The 24,615-nt window shown below is 49.0% G+C and overlaps 1 protein-coding gene across 11 annotated transcripts in view; it reads left to right on the top strand.

The window, feature by feature from the left end:
* The window catches only part of ROBO3 (roundabout guidance receptor 3), a 417,871-nt gene extending 393,493 nt beyond the window's left edge, over nt 1-24,378 (top strand). For 5 of the 11 annotated variants that reach the window (XM_077919499.1, XM_028708791.2, XM_028708794.2 and 2 more), the window contains 17 exons: nt 4,795-4,961; nt 5,795-5,916; nt 6,675-6,891; nt 7,884-8,008; nt 8,750-8,921; nt 11,302-11,496; nt 13,285-13,308; nt 13,426-13,468; nt 14,414-14,571; nt 15,644-15,919; nt 16,952-17,099; nt 18,942-19,169; nt 19,682-19,863; nt 20,562-20,669; nt 21,031-21,213; nt 22,060-22,214; nt 23,872-24,378. In XM_077919499.1, coding sequence (XP_077775625.1) covers nt 4,795-4,961; nt 5,795-5,916; nt 6,675-6,891; nt 7,884-8,008; nt 8,750-8,921; nt 11,302-11,496; nt 13,285-13,308; nt 13,426-13,468; nt 14,414-14,571; nt 15,644-15,919; nt 16,952-17,099; nt 18,942-19,169; nt 19,682-19,863; nt 20,562-20,669; nt 21,031-21,213; nt 22,060-22,214; nt 23,872-23,883 — 2,515 coding nt within the window. In that variant the 3' untranslated portion in view covers nt 23,884-24,378. The remainder of the gene's footprint in view (nt 1-4,794; nt 4,962-5,794; nt 5,917-6,674; nt 6,892-7,883; nt 8,009-8,749; nt 8,922-11,301; nt 11,497-13,284; nt 13,309-13,425; nt 13,469-14,413; nt 14,572-15,643; nt 15,920-16,951; nt 17,100-18,941; nt 19,170-19,681; nt 19,864-20,561; nt 20,670-21,030; nt 21,214-22,059; nt 22,215-23,871) is intronic. The other 6 variants (XM_028708793.2, XM_077919501.1, XM_077919497.1 and 3 more) reach the window with 4 other exon arrangements.
* The last annotated feature ends 237 nt before the right edge of the window (nt 24,379-24,615 follow it).

Genomic DNA, 24,615 nt, shown 5'->3' with positions numbered 1-24,615 from the left:
CCTGCGGTGGCTTTTGCTGCATTTCCTTTCCCAATCATAGCTCCTAAACAATCTCTCTCTCTCAAAATGTCACTCTGGGACTCTCCTGCTGAGGCTGGTTGCGTTGCACAAAATGCAGGAAGTGGCTCCACTGACTGTGTGATCCTGACATCGCTGCAGAAGCCACCCTAAATAAATGTGCATGCATCTGGATGATCTGAGTTAGGGTTGCTTGTGCAATAATGTGTTCCTCTCTACAAAGGTAGGAGTCCCATCTGTTTTGCTTCTGGCTGAACCCACCATTGTCATGTGGTCCCCTAGAAGGCTCTGCAGAAAGTACGGTCATACCTCGGGTTACAGCCGCTTCAGGTTGCGTTTTTTTGGGTTGCGGACCGCCAAAACCCAGAAGTACCAGAACGGGTTACTTCCAGGTTTCAGCAGTCGTGCATGTGCAGAAGCGCTAAATCATGCTTTGCACATGCGCAGAAGTACCGAATCACAACCCGCACGTGTGCAGATGCAGGTTGCAAACACTGCGGGTTGCGAATGTGCATCCCACATGGATCACATTTGCAACCCGAGCATCCACTGTATTATGGCCCTTAGACTGGGGAAAAACCTCACCACCTCTGCCTTAATAGCTAACAGCAGCTTCAAGGTAAATGTAAAGGGACCCTTGACCAATAGGTCCAGTCATGGACGACTCTGGGGTTGTGGCGATCATCTCGCTTTATTGGCCGAGGGAGCCGACGTACAGCTTCCAGGTCATGTGGCCAGCGGGACTAAGCCGCTTCTGTGCCAGAGCAGCGCACAGAAACGCTGTTTACCTTCCCGCTGGAGCGGTACCTATTTATCTACTTGCACTTTGACGTGCTTTCAAACTGCTAGGTTGGCAGGAGCAGGGACCAAGCAACGGAAGCTCACCCCATCGCGGGGATTCGAACCGCCGACCTTCCGATCGGCAAGCCCTTAGAATCCTGCAATTGCTGCAGGTCACTTGATGGAGGTGCCTTGGAGAATTGGAAATGCCTGCCTCGGGCACACACAGCCAGGACCCCACAGCCCAGTCCATTTTGCTCGGGTAACAGCTCCCCTGAATCCCATCTGCACATCCAAGGCGTGAATCAGAGCTTTGGAGTGCATCGAGATTCTACAACCCTCTTGCAAAACCAGAGGCTTTTCACTCACCTCTTTCCTCCTGGGACAAGTACTCCTATAAACAGTAATGGAGTTGTTTTCTTTATTGGGTGGAGTTTGCAGTTCCCTAGAGAATGACGCTGACCCATAAACGACCCAGGGAGAGCAGGGCAGGTAGCCCTCTTCTGTTCTCAGAGTACAGCAATTTCCGGATCTGGCTAGGGTAAGGAAGGGCCTTGCAGTCGTAAAGGACCAAATCTCCTGCCCCTGATTCATCAGCTCAACCAAGTCTGTCTGGAGCTGGGTTTTTAGAGGTCAGGGGAGCAGATCTGCACAGCTGCAAAAATGCTTCACTGTCAGCGTGTTCCTGGGCAGTAGGGTCACCGCTGCCGAATCCACATTCAGCTTCTGTTTGTCATCCCCCTCCCCGCCAGCAAAAGACCCCATACTCAAATTCTTCCTCCCTGCAGCTGAGTTGCTAAGGTGCCACATGACGGAGACCAAACTATTCCCCCCACCCACCCACCCACATGGCTTGTGGCCTCTACTTGGAGCCATCTGCTCTGGAGCCGGAGGAGATTTGCGGGGAGCGCAGGTGGCCGAGAGATGTCAGTTTGCAGTAGGAAATTCTGCAAACATGGAGGCAGCTGGGCTGCGCAGTAAATCACCGGACGGGCTGATTGCAAGTGTGCGCTTGTGCCCGCGGATGTGCGTGCAGAGGCATGGAGATGCTGAGTTAGGGAGCAGCAGGGCATCTTCAACATGGACTTGCATCTGTGTCCTCAGGCTCACAAATCGGACTGTACACATGAGTTGTGCCCCAGGGGAAGAGGCCCATCGAAATGGGGGTGGGGAAGAGGTTCAGTCAGACCCACAACTGATTGAGGGGTCAAGGAAGACACCGGCTCAGGTCTGGTCAGCTGAAAGTATGCGTTATTTTCAGGTCTGCAGCTTCTCCTGGTATGCCCTGCAGAGGACCTTAAGGTCTATGAATAATCATAGTTTAGAGATCCTGGGCCCTAAGGAAGTCAGATTATCCTCCACCAGGGCCCAGGGCCTTCTCAGTGATGGCTCCGACCTGGTGGAATGCTCTGTCCCATGAGACCAGGGCCCTGCGGGATATAACTTCTTTCGGCAGAGCCTGTAAGACAAAGCTATTCCACTTGGCTTTCAATTTGAACTTAGCCTTATTCCCCTTCCTTTCCTCCACCTCCCCTTTTTATGAAGATTACCCGCTCTGGGATCCCACAGCTAATTCTCCCCTGGTCTCCTCGCTGGCCCAAATAGGACTAATTTAGCCCGCTAGCCCTGGTGATCACCTAATGTTTATTGGATGGATTTCCCCCCTAAATTGATTTTTGAATTCTGAATTTATTGTTATTCACGTTTTATACTGTATTTTATGCTGGTTTTTTGTTGCATCAATTAAGTGTTTTAAATTTGTTGTTAGCCGCCCTGAGCCCAGTTTTCTGAACCAGGAAGGGCGGGGTATAAATAAAAAAAATATTATTCTCAGGCCTGCTTGCACCCATGCCCCAGATTACTCTCAAGAGTAAGTACCACCCTCCTCTCCTAGGGTGCCTGACTTTCATGCGGCTGGCTTTGGCAGGCTCAAAAATCTAGGGCTCATATGTCTCCCTGAGGAGAAAGGGGGCAGTGGGGACCTGGAATGCAGCTATTCCCTCTTTGACACCAGTCAGTGAAGTTTAGGCAGAGAGTCTGGAGATGGCAGGGAAGTAAGGGTGAGCTACCCTGCCTTTTGTGAAGGCCCAGTCACTCAGCTGGGCTTCCACTGTCCCACTTTCCCCTCTTGGGGGCTTTTAATAACCTCCCCGTTTCCACATCCTTCATTCAGGCCGAGGCCCTGCAGAATGAATGTGCGAGCCCCAACCCATCTCCCTGCTCAGTGGTGGAACATCTGCCTTGCATGCAGATGTTCCCAAGTTCAATCCCCAGCACCTCCAGGAAAGGCTGGGAGTGAGTCTCTGCCTGGAACCCTGGAGAGCTGCTGCCAGCCAGTGTAGGCAGTACTGAGCAAGATAGACCAATAGCCTGACTCAGTATATGGCAGCTTCCTCTGCTCTTTCTAGCCCAGGTGGATCCTCCAGGTGGTGTCCAGATACTGCCTGCTCAGGAGCTGTTGCCTCGTTAGTGCTTGGCAGTGGGGATCGGGGCCTACTTAAAGGGCAAGGTGCTGGCAAGCATGTCTCAAGTCTATGCAAAGACTTGGATATTTCTGTAGAACAGGGGTGGCCACCCTTATTTTGCCCTGAGGGACATATTCACCCTTTGCTAACCCTTGGGGGAGGGGCGCATGCCAGCAACAGATGTGGCCAAAAGTAACTGTGACCACAAAACACTCAGGACACATGTGCACAGCTCTCTCCCTCCCAGCTGATCAGCGGCGTAGCGTGGGTTGTCAGCACCCGGGGCAAGGCAAGTAATTTGCGCCCCCTAACCCGTGGATTTGCGCCCCCTAACCTGTGGATTTGCACCCCCTAACCCGTGGATTTGCCCTAACCCCAGATGTTGCGCCCGGTGCGGCCGGCCCCCCCTACACCCCCCACGCTACGCCACTGCAGCTGATCCAGGTAGATCAGCTGAGGTTGGTGGGTGTTATTGTTCCACCTGTTCATCAAATGATTGATCTGAAAATCAGGAATGGGGGAAAATTGCATCCCCATCAGGATTGGGCAGATAATACCCAGCAATGGTTTATCATCATCATCATCATCACCACCTCATTCATTCATTCATCTCCTGCCCAATTTGGTGGAATGGAGTGTTGGACAGAAATACCTGTACTTGCTTGGGCAACTACATCAGGAAGCTGGGGTGTGTGTCAATCATCTCTGCAAACATATAATTGCATTAGTGTGTCTCGGTCCCTTGCTGGATGCAGACCTTAGCCTTGCAATGAGGGCACATTGCTATTGCTATCTCGCTCTCTCGCGCTCTCGCTCTCTCGCACATGCACACACTCAAACACACACAAACATCAATTATGGGTCACAGGAAACTTTACATCCTGGAAGCAGCACAGAAGGGTTCAAAGGGGAGATTTTTTAATATATTTCCGCATGAATAGATTTGGCTTAGGACCAAATTCCTGTTTACTTCCAAAGTTGAGCCAGGACCCCATTAGCCGGGCCCCATTGAATTCCAGATTTTGAAAAATCTGGACAGTCCTTTTAACAGTGTTCGCTGCACCCTCTTCGTTCCCTGTAATTCAGTATTTAAGGATACAAAGAAGAGCCAGGGCTCACAATGGCCCACAATTCAGTATTTAAGGATACAAAGAAGAGCCAGGGCTCACAATGGCTTAGAGGCCACATCCCCTGCTCTGCCCCTGCTACTGTTGACTCATGTTAAGCTTGTGGTCTACTAAGACCCCTAAATCGGTTTCATATGTACTGCTGCTAAGCCCAGTGTCCCCATATGTAGAAACTAGCCTTCTATGCAAAGGTAAAAATGTGCATTGCTTGCTGTGTACCTGATTGCTTATGATCCTGTGCCCATCATTGACACTCAGAAAATGACACATAAGGGGATGGGGCCTTAGACTTAAAAGAGCTCCCACTTCCTGGGCTCCCCCTTCCCAGGTAGTACAGGAGTCAAAGCTGAGCCACTGACCTTGGGGACTCCCCTTCTTCCTTTTGCAACTCTGTTCTGTTGCAGTCAGTCTTCCGGCAGCACCTGGCAGACAGTAGCAGACAACGTGAAAATGGAGAAGCACACGGTCAGCGGCTTGAACCCCAACACCATTTACCTCTTCCTCATACGGGCTGTCAACGCCTATGGGCTCAGCGACCCCAGCCCCGTCTCGGAGCCAGTTCGTACGCAAGGTGAGATTCCCGGGTGCTGACCTGCTGGAGCGGCAATAGGAACAGCTTGGCATTTGCATCTCACATTGTTCTACAGTAGGGACATCTAGGAAAACATTAGACCACTCATCAGACTCCGTTTACAGAGGCATCCCTTCTGCAAACAGGGAAGGGACAGAGCTCAGTGAATGGACATCTGATTTGCTTGCAGAAGGGCTCAGGTTCAATCACTGGCATCTTCAGTTAGGGGTGGGAGAGAGAGCTCTGCCTGAAACCCTGAAGATAGATCCCTATAGATCTGGGGTTCCCAAACTGTCTCCCACACTTCCCAACTAGCTCACTTCCCATGTGAGGCTGCAATCCAACACTTACCTGGGAACAAACCCCATTGAACTGAATGGAACTTACATCTGAGTAAACACAGTTAGGAATGCAGTCTTGGTCTATGGCAGGCATAGGCAAACTCGGCCCTCCAGATGTTTTGAGACTACAGTTCCCATCATCCCTGACCACTGGTCCTGTTAGCTAGGGATGGTGGGAGTTGTAGTCCCAAACATCTGGACGGCCAAGTTTGCCTGTGCCTGGTCTATGGCTCTCTTTATCAGTCCACATGCCACCTTTCTCACATGGAAATTAAGGCAGCATGCAATGGGGTTACAAGACAACCATGCTCCATGTGGTGGGTTTTGTTTATCACCTAGCCATCAGGTTGCACTTAACAACAAAGCAGGTGTGGGATTTTCTGAAAGTATAGCAAGTCCCCAAACCCTTGCCAAGTCCAGCTCCTCAAGAAAAAACAGATGAAACGTTGTGTCATGGCCTGCCTTGGACTCACTTCCTATATGCTTTGGCAGATGTAAGTCCTACCAGGCAAGGGGTGGATCACCGGCAGGTGCAAAAGGAGCTTGGTGAAGTTGTGGTGCAGCTCCAGGATCCTGTTGTTCTCACCTCCACCACCATTCAAGTGACCTGGACTGTGAGTACCACTGCAGCATCACTGATTCTTCCTTGAAATGGCAAAACCTGTGTAAGCAAAGGGCAAGTTTGTGAATGGGTTAGGCAGAGGTGGTGGCTTTCAATGGGGATTAGACAATGGTTACCAGTCACAAAGGCTGGGTGTTAAATTCAGATCCAGAGGCTGTGTAGCTCTGAATATCAGTTGCTAGGGGAACAATAGCAGGAGATGACTCTTGCCCTTCCTAGGGGCATCTGACTGACCACCGAGGAAAAGAGGGCACTGTGCTACATAGGTTTGTGGCCGGATCCAAAGGGGTCTTTCTTATGTGAATAACTTTGCTGACCTTTGCTGGAAGTCACAATAGCACCCTGCCCATTCTTTGGCATGAAGGTTTTTTTCCCCCAGTGAAGGGAAGACCAGAGCAAAAAAAAACTGTCCTTCTGAAGCCTGAAAGCAACATCTTCCCTAGTCGATAGAGGTCAGGTTGTTGCATTAAAGGGCTTAAGGTATAAAGGTTTTAGAGAAACAGGAGAGTACAAGGTTGGTGCAAAAGAGATATTATAATAGTTGCTGGGAATAGACATAATACAGGGGGCAAAAGCAAGCAAGAAGAGTGAAGGAGCAGAAAAAAGTTTGGGGAAGGGCAGCAGGAATTGGTTTGGAAACAGAGAGAATAAATGGGAGCTTCAGCAGGCAAGAAGCTGGACCCATTTTGCTGTGGCCTTTTCTGGAAATGGACACCATGTGCAAGCAGCTAACGGTTTGTCTTCTTCCAGGTGGACCGCCAGGCTCAGTTCATCCAAGGCTACCGAGTGATGTACCGGCCCAAAAACAGTGCCTGGCTCGTGCAGGATGTGAAGTCCCCTGCTGAACGCAGCACCGTCTTAGTCGAGCTGCGCAAAGGCCAGGAGTACGAGGTCAAAATCCGGCCATACTTTGATGAGTTCCAGGGCATGGACAGCGAGGTGCTGCTGGTGCGCACCCCGGAAGAAGGTAGATGTGGAAAGGCAGGGAAGTGTGAGCCTCTAGGCTCCAGTTCAGCCTACCCCCCCAAAAAACTAACTTTTTGGTCATGGACCATTTCCAAATGTAATTCGGCACTTATGCACATGCGCAAAGTGCAATTTAGCGCTTTTGTGCATGCACGACCGCCAAAACCCGGAAGTAACCCATTCCAGTACTTCCAGGTTTCGGCAGTCTGCAACCCGAAAAAACACAACCTGAAGCATCTGTAACCTGAGGTATGACTGTATTGACTTCTCTTCTCCATGCTAACAGGCCTGACTTCTGTAGACTAAGCAGAGCCATTGCTTATATGCCTGCTCTGTTGGGCACTCCCTATATTAGTATTATACTCTAAGGGGTTTCTCCTTAAGTAAAGGACTGGAGATCTGTAGCCTTGTAGATGTTGTTGGTCCACAGCCCCCCATCATCCTTGACCATTGGCCATGCTGGATGGGGCTAGCAGGAGTCTGGAGGTTCCCACTCCTGCCTCAAGGACTGTCTGTAGCTCAGCTCACCTGCTTTCTGCATGCAAGGCTCCACCCCTGGCATCTCCAGGTAAACAAGACTGAGCTAAATGGATCCGTTCAGGTGCTGCCAGCAGGGGATGGGGGCAGCACCAGGGACCTAGTTTCCCAGCAGTGGCTTCAGTTCCAGGATGGTGATGGGGTGATGGTGAGTTTGGGTGTGCCAATGAAGCCAGTTACACAATTCTGTCCCTCCCCTCTGGTCTCTCCTGGAACAGAGGGTCTGACATGATATAAGGCAACTTCCTAGGTGCTTATAAAAATCCGTTTCCATGCATAGTGTTCTAAAAGTTAAGCTTTGTAGGGCAAATGCCTAGTGGCTTTTCCTTGCCTTGCCTGTAACTCAGCATGCCCTGGCATAGCTTTGCAGCATTCCAGAACGCAGAGTTGGCAGCCGCCAGATGCCACGTAGCCCTTCCTCTGAGCAATAAACTCATTTTATCCTGTCTTGCCCAGCCCCCAGTGCTCCTCCTCAGGCGGTTACCGTCGTCACAGTGGGGACCAGCAACAGCACCAGCATCAGCATATCCTGGGAACCACCTCCACCCGGAGAACAAAATGGGATCATCCAGGATTACAGGGTAAGGCTGCCATTCTCAGAATATCCTTGGGGAACCTCTGAAATTTAAGATTAGCCCCAGAGATTAGAAGGTTGGTCTGAAGGATTTGGAGCTGGCAGGTCTAGCCACAGCAAAGAGCTGCAGTGGGTGCTGGGAAACAGCCAGGGGACGTTTTTATTTATTATTTGTTTATTAAATTTCTGTACCGAGGGCCCTAGGGCGGTTTACAATATAAAAGCACAAAAAATACATATCATAGTAACAAGCAAACACAACAAAACACACACACGCCTGTTTAAAAGGCAATAGATTTGCTACAGTGTGTCCCTTCAGCCATTGGTCATAACAGTTCAGGATGCGGGTGGCACTGTGGTCTAAACCACCAATCCTCTTGGGCTTGCCGATCAGAAGGTTGGCGGTTCGAATCCCCACGGCGGGGTGAGCTCCTGTTGCTTTGTCCCAGCTCCTGGCAACCTAGCAGTTCAAAAGCATGCCAGTGCAGGTAGATAAATAGGTACCACGGCAGCAGGAAGGTAAATGGTGTTTCCATGAGCTCTGGCTTCCGTCACAGTGTCTCGTTGCGCCAGAAGTGGTTTAATCATGCTGGCCACATGACCCAGAAAGCTGTCTGTGGACAAACACCAGCTCCCTCGGCCTGAAACCAAGATGAGCGCCGCAACCCCATAGTCGCCTTTGACTGGACTTAACTGTCCAGGGGTCCTTTAGCTTTTTACCATAACAGTTATTCTCCTCCCATGGCAGGTTTGGTGCCTAGGAAACGAGTCTCGTTACCACATCAATAAGACAGTGGATGGCACAGTGCACTCGACAGTCGTGCTGGGCCTGGTGCCAGGGATGATCTACCGCACAGAGGTGGCAGCAGTCACCAGTGCAGGCATTGGCGTGAGGAGTGCCCCAGTGACCATACAGATCAGTGAGTACTTAAGGCTCCTTCCTAAATGTTGAAATGAGATAATAAGATAATAATGCTCTTCCAGCGTGGCCATGCCCATTCACTGATGTCAACTGCAGAAACATGTTCCTTCCACATCTGAGGTACCGCCATAATGGGTGGAGGACTTCCTGGTTGTGGTGCCCAATTTCTGGAACTGATGGTGGAGAACATCAATTCATCCCATCCAAGGCTCACCCGTGGCAGTTTCAAAAATGGATGCCAAAAGTATTTCAGACTCGGAAGTCAACTGCCATGGTGATGGCTTAATCCAATGAACTATTCCAGTATGCCATTTATAGTTTGTAAGTTTAAATTTCAGGTTTCGCTCTTGAAGTTGAATCTTTGGAAGCCGTGTTACTGAAAATTATGTCCATGCTGTGCAAAGTTTTAGTAGCTTCTGGTCTAAAGTATATATATATATAAAAGGCTTTTCCAAGTGGTCACAAAGTATACTTTAAAATGTGTAATAAACACACACACACACACACACACACACACATACATGGCTTTGGAGGTTGACAGTGCTGTCATAAATATTGGTTCAGTAGGATTAAGGCAGCAATCCAATATCCACTTAACTTGAGTAACTCCATTGAACACAGTGGGACTTGCTTTTGAGAAGACATGATTTGGAAATGTGAAGAATTAAATTTAAAATTGGAAAAAGGACAAACCCTGTATTGGGAAATTTTTAATGTGTATGTATCTATTGTTTATAATTTTTTATGTGCTGTAAGCTGCCCTGAGTGGCTGGGGAAATCCAGCCAGATGGGCGGGGTATAAATATTGTTGTTGTTGTTGTTGTTGTTGTTGTTGTTGTTGTTGTTGTTGTTGTTGTTGTTGTTATTAACCTGAATTGGCAGGTGCACCCATCCCTCCTGAGAAGGAATAGAGAAGATCTTACTTCTAATTGGCATTCATATGGGGGCAAGATAATGGGGAAAGGCAATGCAAAGCAAGTAGAAAGAAACAGCAGGATTCCTGGATGTTGTAGTTGTGAGTCAAGGCCCCGTCCCCTGCTTTATGATGAAAAAAGACACATGGACACCAGTATTTTAGGTTAATGGGCTAAAAATGGTCACAACTTCATTGGTTACAGAATGTGAGTGGTGTTGGCTTAGGCATTGGATCTGAACCGACTATACAGAGGTGCCCCGCAAGACGAATGCCTCGCAAGACGAAAAACCCGCTAGACGAAAGGGTTTTCCATTTTTGAGTTGCTTCACAAGACGATTTTCCCTATGGGCTTGCTTCGCAAGACGAAAACGTCTTGTGAGTCTTGCGATTTTTTTTCGCTCCCCCCCCTTTTTCTAAGCCGCTAAGCCTTTAATAGCCGCTAATAGCCTTTTAGCCGCTAAGCCTTTAATAGCCGCTAAGCCACTAAACCGCTAATAGCGCTAATCCGCTAAGCCGCTAATAGGGTTGCTTCGCAAGACAAAAAAACCGCTAGACGGAGAGACTCGCGGAACGGATTATTTTCGTCTTGCGAGGCACCACTGTACTTGACTCCTGCCTGCCCTGCAGGAAGTCACACAAGGGTTAACATCCTGTAGGGGAGCCTGTTGATGCAAAACAACTGGAAGCTCTCCCCTAGAGTCACCTGGAGGGTTGTGCCATGGCCCTAGCCACCAGCTGGGCTTCGGACAGGAACCACAACCACCGGATTCCTTTAACGGAATACCTTTCAAGGGAAGGGGTAGGTGATGGCCACAACCTCCTCTCCAACTCACAACACATTTTCCAATGCCTAACCGCCAAACCTTACAAAGTTGTGACAATTTAGAAGCAAAGTTTGAAAAGGACTGGAGTAAATTTGTTGAATATATACGGAGTAATTGTAAGAATTTAAAAACTGTAGCAGGATTAATGTAAATCTTGTGATGTGGATGGAGTGTAAATAAGAAACTGTAAGAAAAGATTTGAGACATGAAAACCGTTGAAGGGATGGAAGGAAGTCCAGGCGCAATAAGGCGCAGGGTAAATAAGAAGAGGGACAAATTTTTGAATGTAAGAGTATTTGTTTTATTTTTTGTTGTTACAAAAAAGCAATAAAAAGTATTTGGGGGTGGAAAGCAAAGTTGTGACAATTTGCTACTAGGTAGGCGAAAACCAAGTGGCTGGTGCCAATCTACACAAAACATCTCCTTGCTTGTAGAAAACTAGCAAGTCAGGGATGGGGGTTCTTCTTTGACATGCTAACTCTCTATGCGTAGGGAACGTTTTGCCTTTTAGTAACAGAGGAGCGTTCGGTCACACGAGCCTCTGCCTGGTTTCCCGCTTTTGGGGACAGCCTACGTAGCTCAAGCTCCTTTCATCTCCTCTCTTCTGTGGTTGCTTTTGCCTGCTGTGTGTTCTGCAGAGCCCTTGCCGGACCAGGACACGGTGCCTGTGAGCAACGGGGACAGCGTGAGCCTTGCGGAGCAGATCACGGACGTGGTGAAGCAGCCAGCCTTCATCGCCGGCATCGGCGGGGCCTGCTGGGTCATCCTCATGTGCTTCAGCGTGTGGATCTACTGTCGCAGAAAGAAGAGAAAGGAACTGAGTCACTACACAGGTGAGATGGGCAAGGCTGCATTCTGCCTTCCTCCCCCGGGGGATATGGGTTGGCTGCCTAAGAACTGCCTTATACCAGGTCCTGTCCTGACTTGGACCAGATGCTCACAAGGCATCTATAAGAACCAGCAACATCTCCAGGTCCAGATCACCCCTCCTAGGCTCAGCCTTGAGGAGCAGAAGACCTTAAAGGGGCGGTCAGTCTTCTGGCTCAGACTTACAGTATCATTACTAAATTTTTTAGCAGCCTGATGCAAAGCAGTAACATGGCTCACATAACTTTGTATGCAATTATATAGAACTTCCCAAGGACAAAATGTAAAGAGAAGACATTTATATTCCTCCAAGTGTTCCGTTTCTTTAAATATAGTTTTTACATAATGTGTGCAATGCCAAAATCATGTACAAGGGCAATATGGGAGGTCTCAAAACCAAAGTTCCGTCCAAATGTCCACTCATTCAATAAAGAGAAAAGAATTTCTACAAATATACACAGACCAGGGGGGGGGGGGGAAACCCTATCCACATCATCAGGAGTTTTGTAGCATTGCTCCCAATCACTCAAACCGCAGTGCCTCAGCTGTGTGAAAATCCCAAACAGATTCTGACAACAAGATCACCGGATGCAAATCTCTGTTTCGAATGTCTTCCTCCTGTCGGCCCACAATGGAATGATAAAACAGTAAAACACATGCACAAGGAGATAAGTCAGCTCCATAAACTTGAAAAGGCTCTCTGCTCATTCTGTGAAGGCTGATGCAGACACAGCTGTGCGTTCTGCAGCCGAGACATCCCATATTGGACTTGTGCATGATTTTGTGCATGATATATTCCCTTGGTGGATGATATATTCCCTTGGTGGAATATAAAACCTCTTATCTTTACATTTTATCTTTGGGAAATTCTATATAATCGCAGAGTTATGTGAGCTGTGTTTCTGTATTTCCCTGTGTTGTCTTTGACCGTAATAAATTATTATTATTATTATTATTATTATTATTATTATTATTATTATTATTATTATTCCCTGTGTTGTGCATCACAAAATGGTGTCTAGACGATTTACAACTTTAAAACGTAGAGAGGGGTCAACAAATGGCCAAAACCATATTAAAAACCACATCATTCTATCAAAATACCAGCACGTGACTGAATCACAAATAATATTTTATACTGAACCAGCCAATCCAACACCATCAAGTGTTTGGGAGTGGAGGAAAATCTTAACCTGGCAATGAAAATAGAGTTGTGTTGCATTGGCACAAGACGGGCCTCTCTGGAGAGAGCCTGGCACTGCCACGTCCCCCTCTTTGAGGACTCCCTGAGGACTTGTTACTGGTCCAGCATAGGAATGTGGTTTCCCAGCATGGAGAGAAGTTGGATTCTTGGGGGTGGTGGGCAGGTTCAGAAGGAACAGGCTGCAGAAGTTTGAACTGGGTCTTACGGTAGACCCATAAGGTGAGGTCAGAGCCCAGGCCTAGGCTGCAGCTCGGGGTCAGGCTCCTTGCCCATCTATCCCACTGCCCTCCGTTCTGGCTGGCAGCAGCTCTGCAGAACCTCAGGCAGAGAACACCTTTCCCCTCAGCTGCTCCCCAAGATCCCTTATAACCGGAGACGCTGGGGATTTGAGTGCTTGACATTCTGCATGCAAAGCATGTGCTCTGCCACCGAACTGCGCATTCTCCACCTGCCAAGCCCCCGATCCGCCTTAGGCTCCCTGCCCACATCTGCCTGCCGCAAACGCGACTTGCTCTGAGCCACCTCACTTTCTGCTTGCTTCTCTTTGCAGCTTCCTTTGCGTACACGCCAGCAGGTAAGGCTTTTTTCCTCACTCCCCATTACATTGCTCCCCACCAGCTCCGCCAACCCAGCCCTTGCCTTCGTTCTTCACGGAAGCGTCTTTGACTTAGTGTGGTCCCCTCTCTTTCAGTCTCTTTCCCCCATGCGGATGGGCCGGCGCGTGGCAGTGGCAGGTGAGTTCAGAGACCCCCACTTGGCACTGATGATTCCCTCCCTCCATTTCCCTAATACTGGCTCCTTGGTGGTCAAAGTTCATGCCATACGGGCCTCCCTGTCCCCAGTTGGTCTGAGCTACGTACCGTATTTTTCGCTCCATAAGACGCACTTTTTCCCTCCTAAAAGGTAAGGGAAATGTGTGTGCGTCTTATGGAGCGAATGCAGGAACATTCATGACAAAGCAGCAACACATAAGAACCTGATAACCACCATTACTTATGCCCAGAAATGCATAAGTAAACCTGTTCAAACATCAGAACTCGATAACCATATTAAGACTACATATTAAGACTACTGGAAGGATTTTTTTTTTTATTTTGTTGAGACTACATTAAGAACAACATAAAGAAAACAACTCTCTACTTCTTTCTTAGCTATAAAGTATGGCAAGCAAATTACTACAACAAAATAAAATAGCCTAAGCCGACACAACTCCAATAATAGATTTTGTGTATTCATTAGTGTAAGCACTAATAATAATAATATTTTTCACACCGCACATATAGGATACCTCTTCTAGAATGTGACCTGACACAACATACACTTCATAATTATTATTCCATGCATATCCCACCTTTCTTCCAGCAAGCTCAATGTGACATTCATGGTCCTCTCTCTCCCTATTTTCTCCTTCCAGCAACCCTGTGAAGCAGGCTAGGCTGGGAGAGCCCGTGGGCTTCATGGCTGAGTGGGAATTTGAACCCTGGCCTCTTGGCTCCTAGTCTAGCACTCTAACCACTAGGCCACACTTGCATTATCTAAAAGAATATGCTTGGCTCACACAATTGATATACTCTTTGGCGGTGGGGGTGGGGAGAGAGAGAATCAGGTGTTAGCCCTCACCCAAACCACCTACTAACTCGCACAACCAAATAACCCTGGTTTCTGTGGCTCTCCTCCAGTAGGCCTGGCATGCTAGCCATGGCCACTAGTGCCTCGAGCTACCCATGGCTGGCGGATTCGTGGCCAGCCCCCAACCTGCTGCGGAACGGGAAGGCAAAGGATCCCGGGGCGAACTGCTGCACAGGAAACCACAACGCCACCGAGAGATATTACAACGGTAAGCTTTTTACCACTCCAGCATCTCCATAAGGAAAGAAGCCCAGTGCAAAGTCTGCTTGGGATGTGGGTGAAATCCAGTTCAGATTTGAATGCGAACCTACCTCTAGTTCACATTTCCAGAAATCCAGCTAGCCTCCCAAATGTTGCAGGCTTCTGAATTTAGTGGTGCACTTCTGAAACCCGAAAGCTTGCCTGGTGTTTCCATTGCATATCTTTAGGTGACAGGCAAAATCATTTCTCTGTAATCAGGTGTTGGTCTGAGTATTCTATGGCCTTTTCAGTGTGTTTGTGGGTGGGGAGAGGTTATTGGTTAGCTTTTGTTCTTGTTTTATTGTGTATTTTGTGTGCTCATTTTGTATTTTTGTGCTGTGTTTTGTGTGATCTTTCGGTGAAGGGTGGTATACAGATTTAGTAAATATTGCAAGAACGGTAATATAAAGATGCATCTGCTGGAGAAAACAATGTTCAAAACTACATTGCGGGAGGGGATTGCTTGCAAAAATGGGTACAATAGTCTAAATGCATGTATATATCAGGAGACATTCACCCCAAAATGCATATGGGCTTTTATTCAGCTTTCTTTTAAAAACAACAACCACAAGCTGATGTGGATATGGCACAAATGGAATGTAAGTTTGGAAAAATGTGAAACTTGAGGCTGAAACTGAAATTGACAAATTCACCCATTCCTAGAACTGGCAAGCCCAAGAGAAACATTTGTGGTTGGCAGATACGGAATTTGAGCATTATCGGGCTGGAAAGGCCGACAGACTCCAGTGAGAGGCTAAGCCTTTGGGTTTGCACAAAATAGGAAGTTGTTGAGACAACAAAAGCAGGCTTTGCAGGTTGTGACCTTCCAGGAGGGGAGAGGAGCCAAGGTTTATTGGGAGGGGGACAGCAGTGGCGTCAATCCCTTGTTCTCCTTCCCCCTCCCCACAAGCCTGGATTAGTGGTAGTCCTCCAAGCCCACAAATCACAGAGGTCATTCAAATTAAGGCACATGGAATCTGTTGTGGCTGAACCAGAAGGTTTGGTTAAGCAAGGTCACAGTGGGTCTCCCTCGTTCGCAGATGCTGGGATTTCCAATTACATTGCTCAGACGGAGAAGTTTGGAACAGGGGTGTCCGATGGGCCCATCTACAGCACCATTGATCCTGCCAGTGACGACATGAGGACGTTCAATGGGGCCTTTTCCCAGCACACCACCCCATATGCCACCACGCCCGTGGTACCATACGGGGCAGCACATCTACACTCACCTGATGAAGAGGAGAGCCAGTGGAACGGCCAACCTGGGCTGCCCAGCATCCAGTATGCCCAACCCGAACGGGGCAGAGCTGAGAGTGGTAGGGACCTTAAGCATATAAGAAACTGGGCACCTTTCTCATCTCCCTGGGAATTATGTTTTCAAGTTCCATCGGTGTCACCTGCCTAGAAATGGAAGCCTTTAGTGCATCTTACAGAAGAATCTTCTAGTGTATGGAAAGTCCAATGGTGATTTTATCACCGTGGTTAATGATAGGGCGTTGTTAACATGCATAGCATGTTGCAACGCAGCTTGAGCGAAACAGGAAACGCCCCAACAATATTTAGCTTGGAAATTAGTTAATGGGAAAAGATCATGGAGAGAGATCAGGTTGACAGGGATGAATTAATTTACAAAGCCCTGAACAGCTTAGGTCCAGGGTACGTAAGGGTCTGCCTAAACCCTTTTATCCTCGCTAAGTCACTGGCATCCCCCGAGTTGGCGAGGCTCATCTGACAGCAACAAGAAAATGAGCTTTTAGTGTCATTGGGGACTTGCTTCTGAATAATAATAATAATAATAATAACAATAATTTATTATTTATACCCCGCCCATCTGGCTGGGTTTCCCCAGCCACTCTGGGTGGCTCCCAACAGAATATTAAAAACATGATAAAGCATCAGACATTAAAAACTTCCCTAAGCAGGGCTGCCTTCAGATGTCTTCTAAAAATCAGATAGTTGTTTATTTCCTTGACATCTGATGGGAGGGTGTTCCACAGGGAGGGTGCCACCACTGAGAAGGCCCTCTGCCTGGTTCCCTGTAACCTCACTTCTCTAAGGGAGGAAACCGCCACAAGGTCCTCGGAGCTGGACCGCAGTGTCCAGGCTGAACGATGAAGGTGGAGACGCTCCTTCAGGTACACTGGGCCGAGGCCGTTTAGGGCTTGAAAGGTCAGCACCAACACTTTGAATTGTGCTTGGAAATGTACCTGGATCTAATGTAGGTCTTTGTAGAGTAAATGTGCATGGCATTCTACTGCTAGAGAGTTGTTGGAGTTTTTTGTTAAATAAAGCAATTTCATCCTCTGCTGTGCCGGAGGGTCCTGTCTCTGAGCTCTGTTTCTCTTCAGTAGTTGCTAAGCCTGGGAAACAGAAGTCCATGGGGAAGCCAGTGAAAACACCATCCCTCAACTGGACAGAAGTGCTTCCCCCACCTCCATCTGCCAGTGAACTGAGCCAGTATGTGGAGGAGGAGGAAGACGAGGAGCTAGAAGTCAGGTAAGCAACAAAAGGAGGGCAGAAGAGACCACGTCCTTTCGCTGCAATGTTTCCTTTGGAAATGGAATTGGTTTTGATCTGGGGAACATGTTCACAATTAGTTGGAGCTCCAACTGGTTTCAGGCCAGCACATTCCTATAATGTGCTCTAATGCACTCTTGCTGTAAACTGCTGCCTTTGAAGAGTGTTTGGAAACTGCAGCTGGTCTAGGACGCCAGGTTAGTAACTGGAGCAAGTCAATCAGAGCACATTTTATATATATATATATATATATATATATATATATATATATATATATATCCAACCTTTCCTTCAAGGAGCTCAAAGTGGCGTACATGATTCCTCCCCTTCCCGTCTTATCCTTGCAAAAACCTTGGGAGGCAGGGTAGACTGAGAGACTGTGACTGGCTCAAGGTCACCCAGTAAGCTTCATGACTGAGTGGGGATGTTAACCCTGGTCTCCCAGGTCTTAGTCCAACACTCTTAACCACTAGGTGGAGGGTTAAGTCCAGTCAAAGGCGACTATGGGGTTACAGCGCTCATCTCGCTTTGAGGCCGAGGGAGCTGGCGTTTGTCCACAGGCAGCTTTCCGGGTCATGTGGCCAGCATGACTAAACCGCCTCTGGTGTGATGGGATATCATGACGAGTTCCAGAGCGCTTGGAAATGCCATTTACCTTCCTGCTGCAGTGGTACCTATTCATCTACTTGTGCTGGTATGCTTTTGAACTGCTAGGTTGGCAGGAGCTGGGACAGAGCAACGGGAGCTCACCCCATCATGCGGATTCTAATCAAGAGGCTCAGTGGTTTAGACCACAGCACCACCCACTCCTTTTTTCTTAACCACAACACCGTATTGGCTCACAGCCAGTGTGGTGTTTTAGTTAGAGTAGGGGTGGGTAGGGAACCTGGGTTCCTCCAGATGTTTTTGGACTCAGGTTCCAGACAGATGTTTCAATGCAATTGCTGACTTCATTGAAGCGAGACCTTAGAATCCAATCCCAGAGGCATTGGCCAGTAATCAAGGACAATGGAAGTTGTGATCCAACATGATCTGGGGGGTTACAGGGTCTCCATTCCCAGGTTAGTGTGTCAAACTAGGATGGGGAAGTCTGGATTCAAACCCTCATTCAGGTATGAAGCTCATTGGCCAAGCTCAGCCTAGTCATTTGCTCAGCCTAACCTAAGCGGGTGGCGCTGTGGGTAAAACCTCAGCGCCTAGGACTTGCCAATCGCATGGTCGGCGGTTCGAATCCCCACGGCGGGGTGCGCTCCCGTCCTTCGGTCCCAGCGCCTGCCAACCTAGCAGTTCGAAAGCACCCCCGGGTGCAAGTAGATAAATAGGGACCGCTTACTAGCGGGAAGGTAAACAGCGTTCCGTGTGCTGTGCTGGCTCACCAGATGCAGCTTGTCACGCTGGCCACGTGACCCGGAAGTGTCTTTGGACAGCGCTGGCTCCCGGCCTATAGAGTGAGATGAGCGCACAACCCTAGAGTCTGGCAAGACTGGCCCATACGGGCAGGGGTACCTTTACCTTTTACTTTTAACCTAACTCCCAAGGATTATTATAAAAGTAAAAAGTGAGTTGAGAAGGAACCATGTACGTCTGAGCAACTTGGGCAAAAACAATGAATGAATGGTGAATGAATGAATGAATGAATGAATGAACAAACTTCCATTTTGCTTCAGTGTCACTGGCTCCAAGATTGGAAAAAAGCTTCCACACCCCTGGTTTAGATGCCCCTCTAGAAGCTATGGAGCCTTGTTCTCCTTAGGATGGCTTCAGGGATTGGGAGCCCAGCGTGTCCCAGCCCAAAATGTCTAGCTCACTCACTTTTTGTAGTTCAGAGGTGGAGGAGTGGTGCCCACCCCTGCCAGAAAGGACCTACCTGATGGAGAACATCCAGGAAGAGGAATGTCCTCCACCACCTCCTCGTGGAGAAGCCTCCTCTCCTGCAAATTCCTATGGCCAGCAGTCCACAGCCACGCTGACCCCCTCACCCCGGGAGGAGATGAGAGCATCTGAAGATATCCCCAGGCTGCATCACTTTGAGATCCCACACCTGCCCAGGTATGATTCACCTAGGGACTTGGGAAAACAGGGGTGCTTGGGGGAATTCATTCTTTGTCAGTTCCGATATAAACTGCCCCGATCCACACCTTGCAGAGTAAAGTGCATATTGGAGCCTAATTGTCCTTCCTGGGCACACACATTTGATCAGGAAGGTGATATAAACAGAGAGAAGTTGTAGAATGGATGGTATTAGAGCATAGAAGTGGGAAACATAAGCCAGTGCAGTATGTACTCTTAGATCCTACTGTGCAATTGCAGAATTTTGTACTGAGCAGACAATTTGGCATCCTTAACAACCTCAGCCTTGTAAAAACAAGAAAGGAGGTTTCTGGTCCTCATGGTGGGAGTGAGTATGACATCATTCAGATAACCAAAATTCAGGTTTTGTTGGTGCAGAACGGGAGCCATAATGCAGAATTCTGGTTTATGCCCAGCTGGTCTCCCCACCTCTTATCTGCTCCCACTGGGGCTTGTCCTCTCAGCTCAATGTGTTGCTTTCTGTGTTCAAGGCGGTTACCCAATGGCTCGGGGCCATTGCCCAAAGCCTCGAGTCCTCCCTTGACCCAGTCCAACCCAAATCTCAACGTGCCTGAAGAGGGACCCGAAGGCATCACTCCCAGGCAAGGTCATCGGCGCAACCTGAGCCAGACGCCGGCGCACAGTGCAGAGAACGTTGACTCTCCGGGAATAGGTGCGTGCATCTTCTTCGACCCTCTTCTGAGGAGCAACGTGGTGTCTTAGGCACAGGGAGATGGAGGGATCGGTCCCTGTCAAACTGGTCCCTTGATGTCTCTGAGCAGAGTTGGTGACCTTGCAGCGCCGGGTTTGAGAGGCTTTCCCTCGGCACCAATTCACTGCAGCTGGGATAGTCAAAACATTTCTGGAGCTGATTGCCTTTGCATTTAATTCCTTTAAGACAGGGATGAGGAACCCGCAGGCCTTTAGATGTTGTGGGACTCCAGCTCCCATCAGCCCCAACCAATATGGCCATTGATCTGGGATGATGGGAGTTCCTCATCCCTTCTTTAATAAGAAATCCCTTCTTCTCCCAGTGGAGAGCAAGACTGAAGAGGACATGCATTCCTGACCCCTCTAAGCCATTAAGCTCACTGGGGTTGGCCATCTCTAAGCCTGACCCACCTCACAGGGTTGCTGTGAAGATGAAATGGGAGGGGCTGGAACCATGTGCAGTGCCATGAGCCCCTTGGAGGAAGGGTAGGACAGAAATATAAGGAACGATTAAGTCACGCCCCCTTCCGCTTTTAGCAGGAAATGGTTCTGAGCTTCCTTAGCAACCACGGGAACACTTGTGGCAGGGCTGAGGCTGGCTGGTACAGACCAGGTCGCTGGCTGAAGAGTCTCACTCTGGTATTGGGCTTTTACCTACAGGCAAACTTCACCCCAGCCTAGCAGACATGCCTCTCCCTCCGGGGCAGAAAGCAAAAAGCAAGAAGAAATCCAAGTCGAGCCACTACCGTCGAGAGAAGAAGCAGGGAGGTAGGTGTGGCTGTGCCCTGGCCCCTGAGGTTGCCCAATTCTTCCATCCTTCTAGGGTTCTGGACAATTTTTTTATTTTATATATATATTTCTACTGTGTCAGACCAACACAGCTACCTAGCTGAATTTAGAAGGGAGTATTGCTTCAGTTGCTTAAAATAAATTGATTTTTTTTAAAATTCTAAAACAAATATTCCTGCTTGTGATTCAGCATCGTAAGACTCTCAGATTTCCTGTCTTTAAGCAATGGGTGCCATTCATACGGCTGTGAAGGTACAGCTTAAATACATGCAACAGGTGCCTATGGAAATCTTGGGGAAGGTGGAGACTGACAGTACTTCCCCCTTGGTTCTGCTCACAGACCTCCCACCGCCGCCCTTGCCGCCTCCCGCCGAAGACCTCGGCACCACTGCTCCAGACGGCGCCCTGCGACTGGACTGTGACCCTTCCTCTCTGGAGAAGAACATGAACGCTTCCTCGGCCCTGGAGCGGAGAGCCGTCCATCGCACAGTGGCAGGACAGCACTACCACCAGCACCGAGATGGTAATGCCAACCCCAGTAATAATGGCTTCCTGTACTCTAGGCTGAATTTCTGCCTCGATAAAGTGTCATGGTCTGGCTAGATGCAGAGGACTGGTGGGAGGCACCAACTGGGGAACCCCCAAGGGAAGAAGGCTCAGAGCCAGGGGATTGGTGGTGGGATGACAGCGAGTGGTCAGAGGGAGAGGAAGGAGACGACTGGGAGGAGGAGATCTCAGAAGTGGTAGCAGGGTTTTGTGAGCAGGAAGAGGCTGGGGCAGAGAGCAGTCCTGATTCAGATGCTGGAGAGGAGGGAGACCAAGAGGCAGAGATCAGAAAGGCTATTTTCCTTCTTGCCGTGACCAACTCCCCTTCCCCCCTCCCTGGTCTCCCAGGACCAGAAGAGGTATGAAGAGGGCGGGGGAGAGACAGACGCATTGACTGAGTCTCTCATTGCTTGGGAAGAACCCGGTGCAGGGGGAGGAGGCTTGGTCAGCTATGGGAAGGCAGGGGCCTTCAGTCCTCACAACTCCCTCATCAGGGCAAGACCTACTGGGAAGGGTTGCTGTGCTCACTACGCCTGAGCTGTTTTGTTTCCTTGAATAAAGAGTTAACTTCACTGACATCTTGTGACTTATTGCTGACCTGCTTCTGACACACGGCCTGACATAAAATCCTCCCTTGGTATTGTAAGATCGCTGTTATTTTGAACAGAAACAAAAGCTGCCTCTTTTAACCTGCCTGCCCTTCTGTCAATGCACAGGCTGTGCTGAGTGCAAAACGGCAGCCAAGTCTGGGTGAAGCCAGAGCTTGCAAGACTAACCACCTGCTTTCGCTGTTGTTGTTTCTACTCTCTGTGTGTGCTGGCAGAGGAGGAAATCATCCCGTACAGCAAGCCCAGCTTTCTTTCCAGAAGCCAGGTGTCAAGCAACTGCTCCACAACAGGAAGTTCTTCCTCCAAGGGGTCAACAGGATCTAGAGGTCATGGGTCAGGACGCAGCCGGACAACAGGGGATCGCAGCGAGGTGATTTAGCAGCGCTTCCTTTGCGTGTTTTAAAAATAATCTTTTGCCTTAAGGCACCTGGCCTGGCGATGGGTAGAGGGTGCCAGTTCTGGGAAATGGGTTGACACTGGCTTGTCATCAGCCCAGGTGCTGAGACCCCCAAAGACAGTGATGGACACCAGCATGGATGTCTTTAAAAGACAGTTAGCTTTGCCCTGAATCAAATTGTCTGTCTGTGGCTACTAGCTACATGATGGCTATGCCCTTCCTTCATGGTTGTAGGCAGTAATGCTTCTGAGTAGCAGTTTCTGGTAACGGCAGGAGGGGAGAGCCCTGCTAGGGCTTCCTGTAGGCAGAGGCATTGCATCATTTGCCAGTGCCCAGAAGCAGGGCACAGAGGGTGAAGAAAACCCACCGTGCCAGCCCAGCCTTCGCTGCTGATGCCGCTGGGTGGGCGCAGGGCACAGAGGGTCCACAGGGCTGCACTGCGCTACCTGTCTGCCCACTTACCCATACAGGGTGGAGACTGGCTGACCAACTCAGCCCTTGGTGGGTGCATCAACCCCGACGCAGGGCGGCCCTTCAGCAAGGGCCCCAGGGATGACGTGGTAACAAGACCAGGCTAGGCTGAGTAGAACTCCAATGCATAGTTAACAGAGTAAAAACTTAAACACATTGCAGGATTCCCCAAAAAATAGACCAGAGGCAATTAATATTTCATCCAGCAGAGCTTTACAGCTACTGAAGGCAAATGAGCATAATGGTCACAAATCCAATACATTCAGGATTGGCACTGTCCATAAGAAATCCAGTTGCAACTTAAACTTACAATAACTTATAATACATCTAAACCTTAACACTAGGTATACTATATATAGAACACCACACCAGAAGGATAGAGAGATAGAAAGAGTGAAACCCAGGCTCCTTCTGGCCTTACTATTATAGTCAGCATGACCATGAAAGAAGAGATAAGAGAACCAATTGAAGCCAGCAGTACTCAGCTTCTCTGAAGGAATAACCCAAACATCAGGAACCTTCTGCTTATTTCTTTCACACACAGAAGCCCCCAGAACCTTCTTGAATTAAGTAGAATAGGAAAGATCTCTGCACATCAGATCAGTACTTTCTGCACTAAGAAATGCAAACTGACAGGTAGTGGCAGGTAGGGTGGGACAGGGATCCCTGCATGGGGGTGCCTGGTTTGCGCCCCCCCAAGTCGTGCTCCTAGGGTTACAATCCCCCTGGGCCCCCTCACACTACACCCCTGCCCACAGGTTGGACACTGTGAAAACAGGGTGATGGTCTAGACCTAGTTGTCAACTTTTCCCTTTTCTTGCTAGGAATCCTATTTGGAATAAGGGAATTTCCCTTTAAAAAGGGGGGAAAGTTGACAGCTATGGGTCTAGATGAGCCATTGGCCGGATCCAGCAGGCTCTTCTTGTGTTCTTATGACCCACGGCAGTGTTTCTCATGCTTGGGTCTCCAGCTGTTGTTGAACTACAGCTCCCATCATCCCTAGTGAGCAAGACCAGTGGTCAGCGATAATGGGAGCTGTAGTCCAACAGCAGCTGGGGACTCGAGTTTGAGAAACACTGCCCTACGGGAAGGATGGAAGGCAAATGAAGAGCAGAGGCAGATCTTGCTGATACCACCCCCCCCCTCTTTCTTCTTTCAGGAAAAGAGATGAAACCAGATGGAAGTCAGCGGGGGGGAAAGCGAGGCCTTCGAAGGAATTGGCAGCCGCAGACTTTGGGCCGGGAATGCTTCTAATTTATGATCCCTCTAAAGAAGCCGCATGACCTGGCCCCTTTGTAAATAAGTTTGTTCCCTGGAGGTTGGCAGTCCCTGGGAGCCAAGGAAGCTGTATTTATAAATCGTGGCAAAAGGGACAGTCGCGTCTCAGGCCTCGGAGGGCCTGCTTTTGGAAACATTGGCATTTCTGCAACTGGAGGGTTTGGGTCCGATGGGAGAGGGGACGGGAGGAGGCAGTGGGGAAGGGGCTTTGCCTTCCGCCATCCTGCTAAGGGTGGGCAATGAGAGCAGCCCATCCCACCAAGCACATGCTCGGATATTGCCCAGGTGCTCAGTCCTGCTGGCCACATGGCAGAGGACAGCAGGTGTTTCTTTGGTAGCTAATGAATCCTTTTGTAAAATGACCAATAAAGCTGTTTGTTAACCTGGATCTCTCAGAGTTCTCTTTCCTTTCGTTCCTCTGGTGCAAAGCCACCTTTGAAAAGCCAGTTCTATGCAGATAAGCTCAAAAGGAAATTGGAGCAACCTGCCTTCTTGGGGTGTGAACACTGCATGAGCGCTCTGTGTTATATCTTAACTAACTGAAGTGGCCGTCATCTGGAACTGACAAAGCTATGTGTGTTTCCAGGGTTAATCCTTCTATGCCAGAAGCAAGCAAACTTTTTCA

The sequence above is a fragment of the Podarcis muralis genome, chromosome 15, assembly GCF_964188315.1.
Source record: "Podarcis muralis chromosome 15, rPodMur119.hap1.1, whole genome shotgun sequence".
Taxonomy (NCBI): Eukaryota; Metazoa; Chordata; class Lepidosauria; order Squamata; family Lacertidae; genus Podarcis; species Podarcis muralis.
Note: the sequence above shows the minus strand (reverse complement) of the source record. Positions and strands in the feature narration are given on the sequence as shown.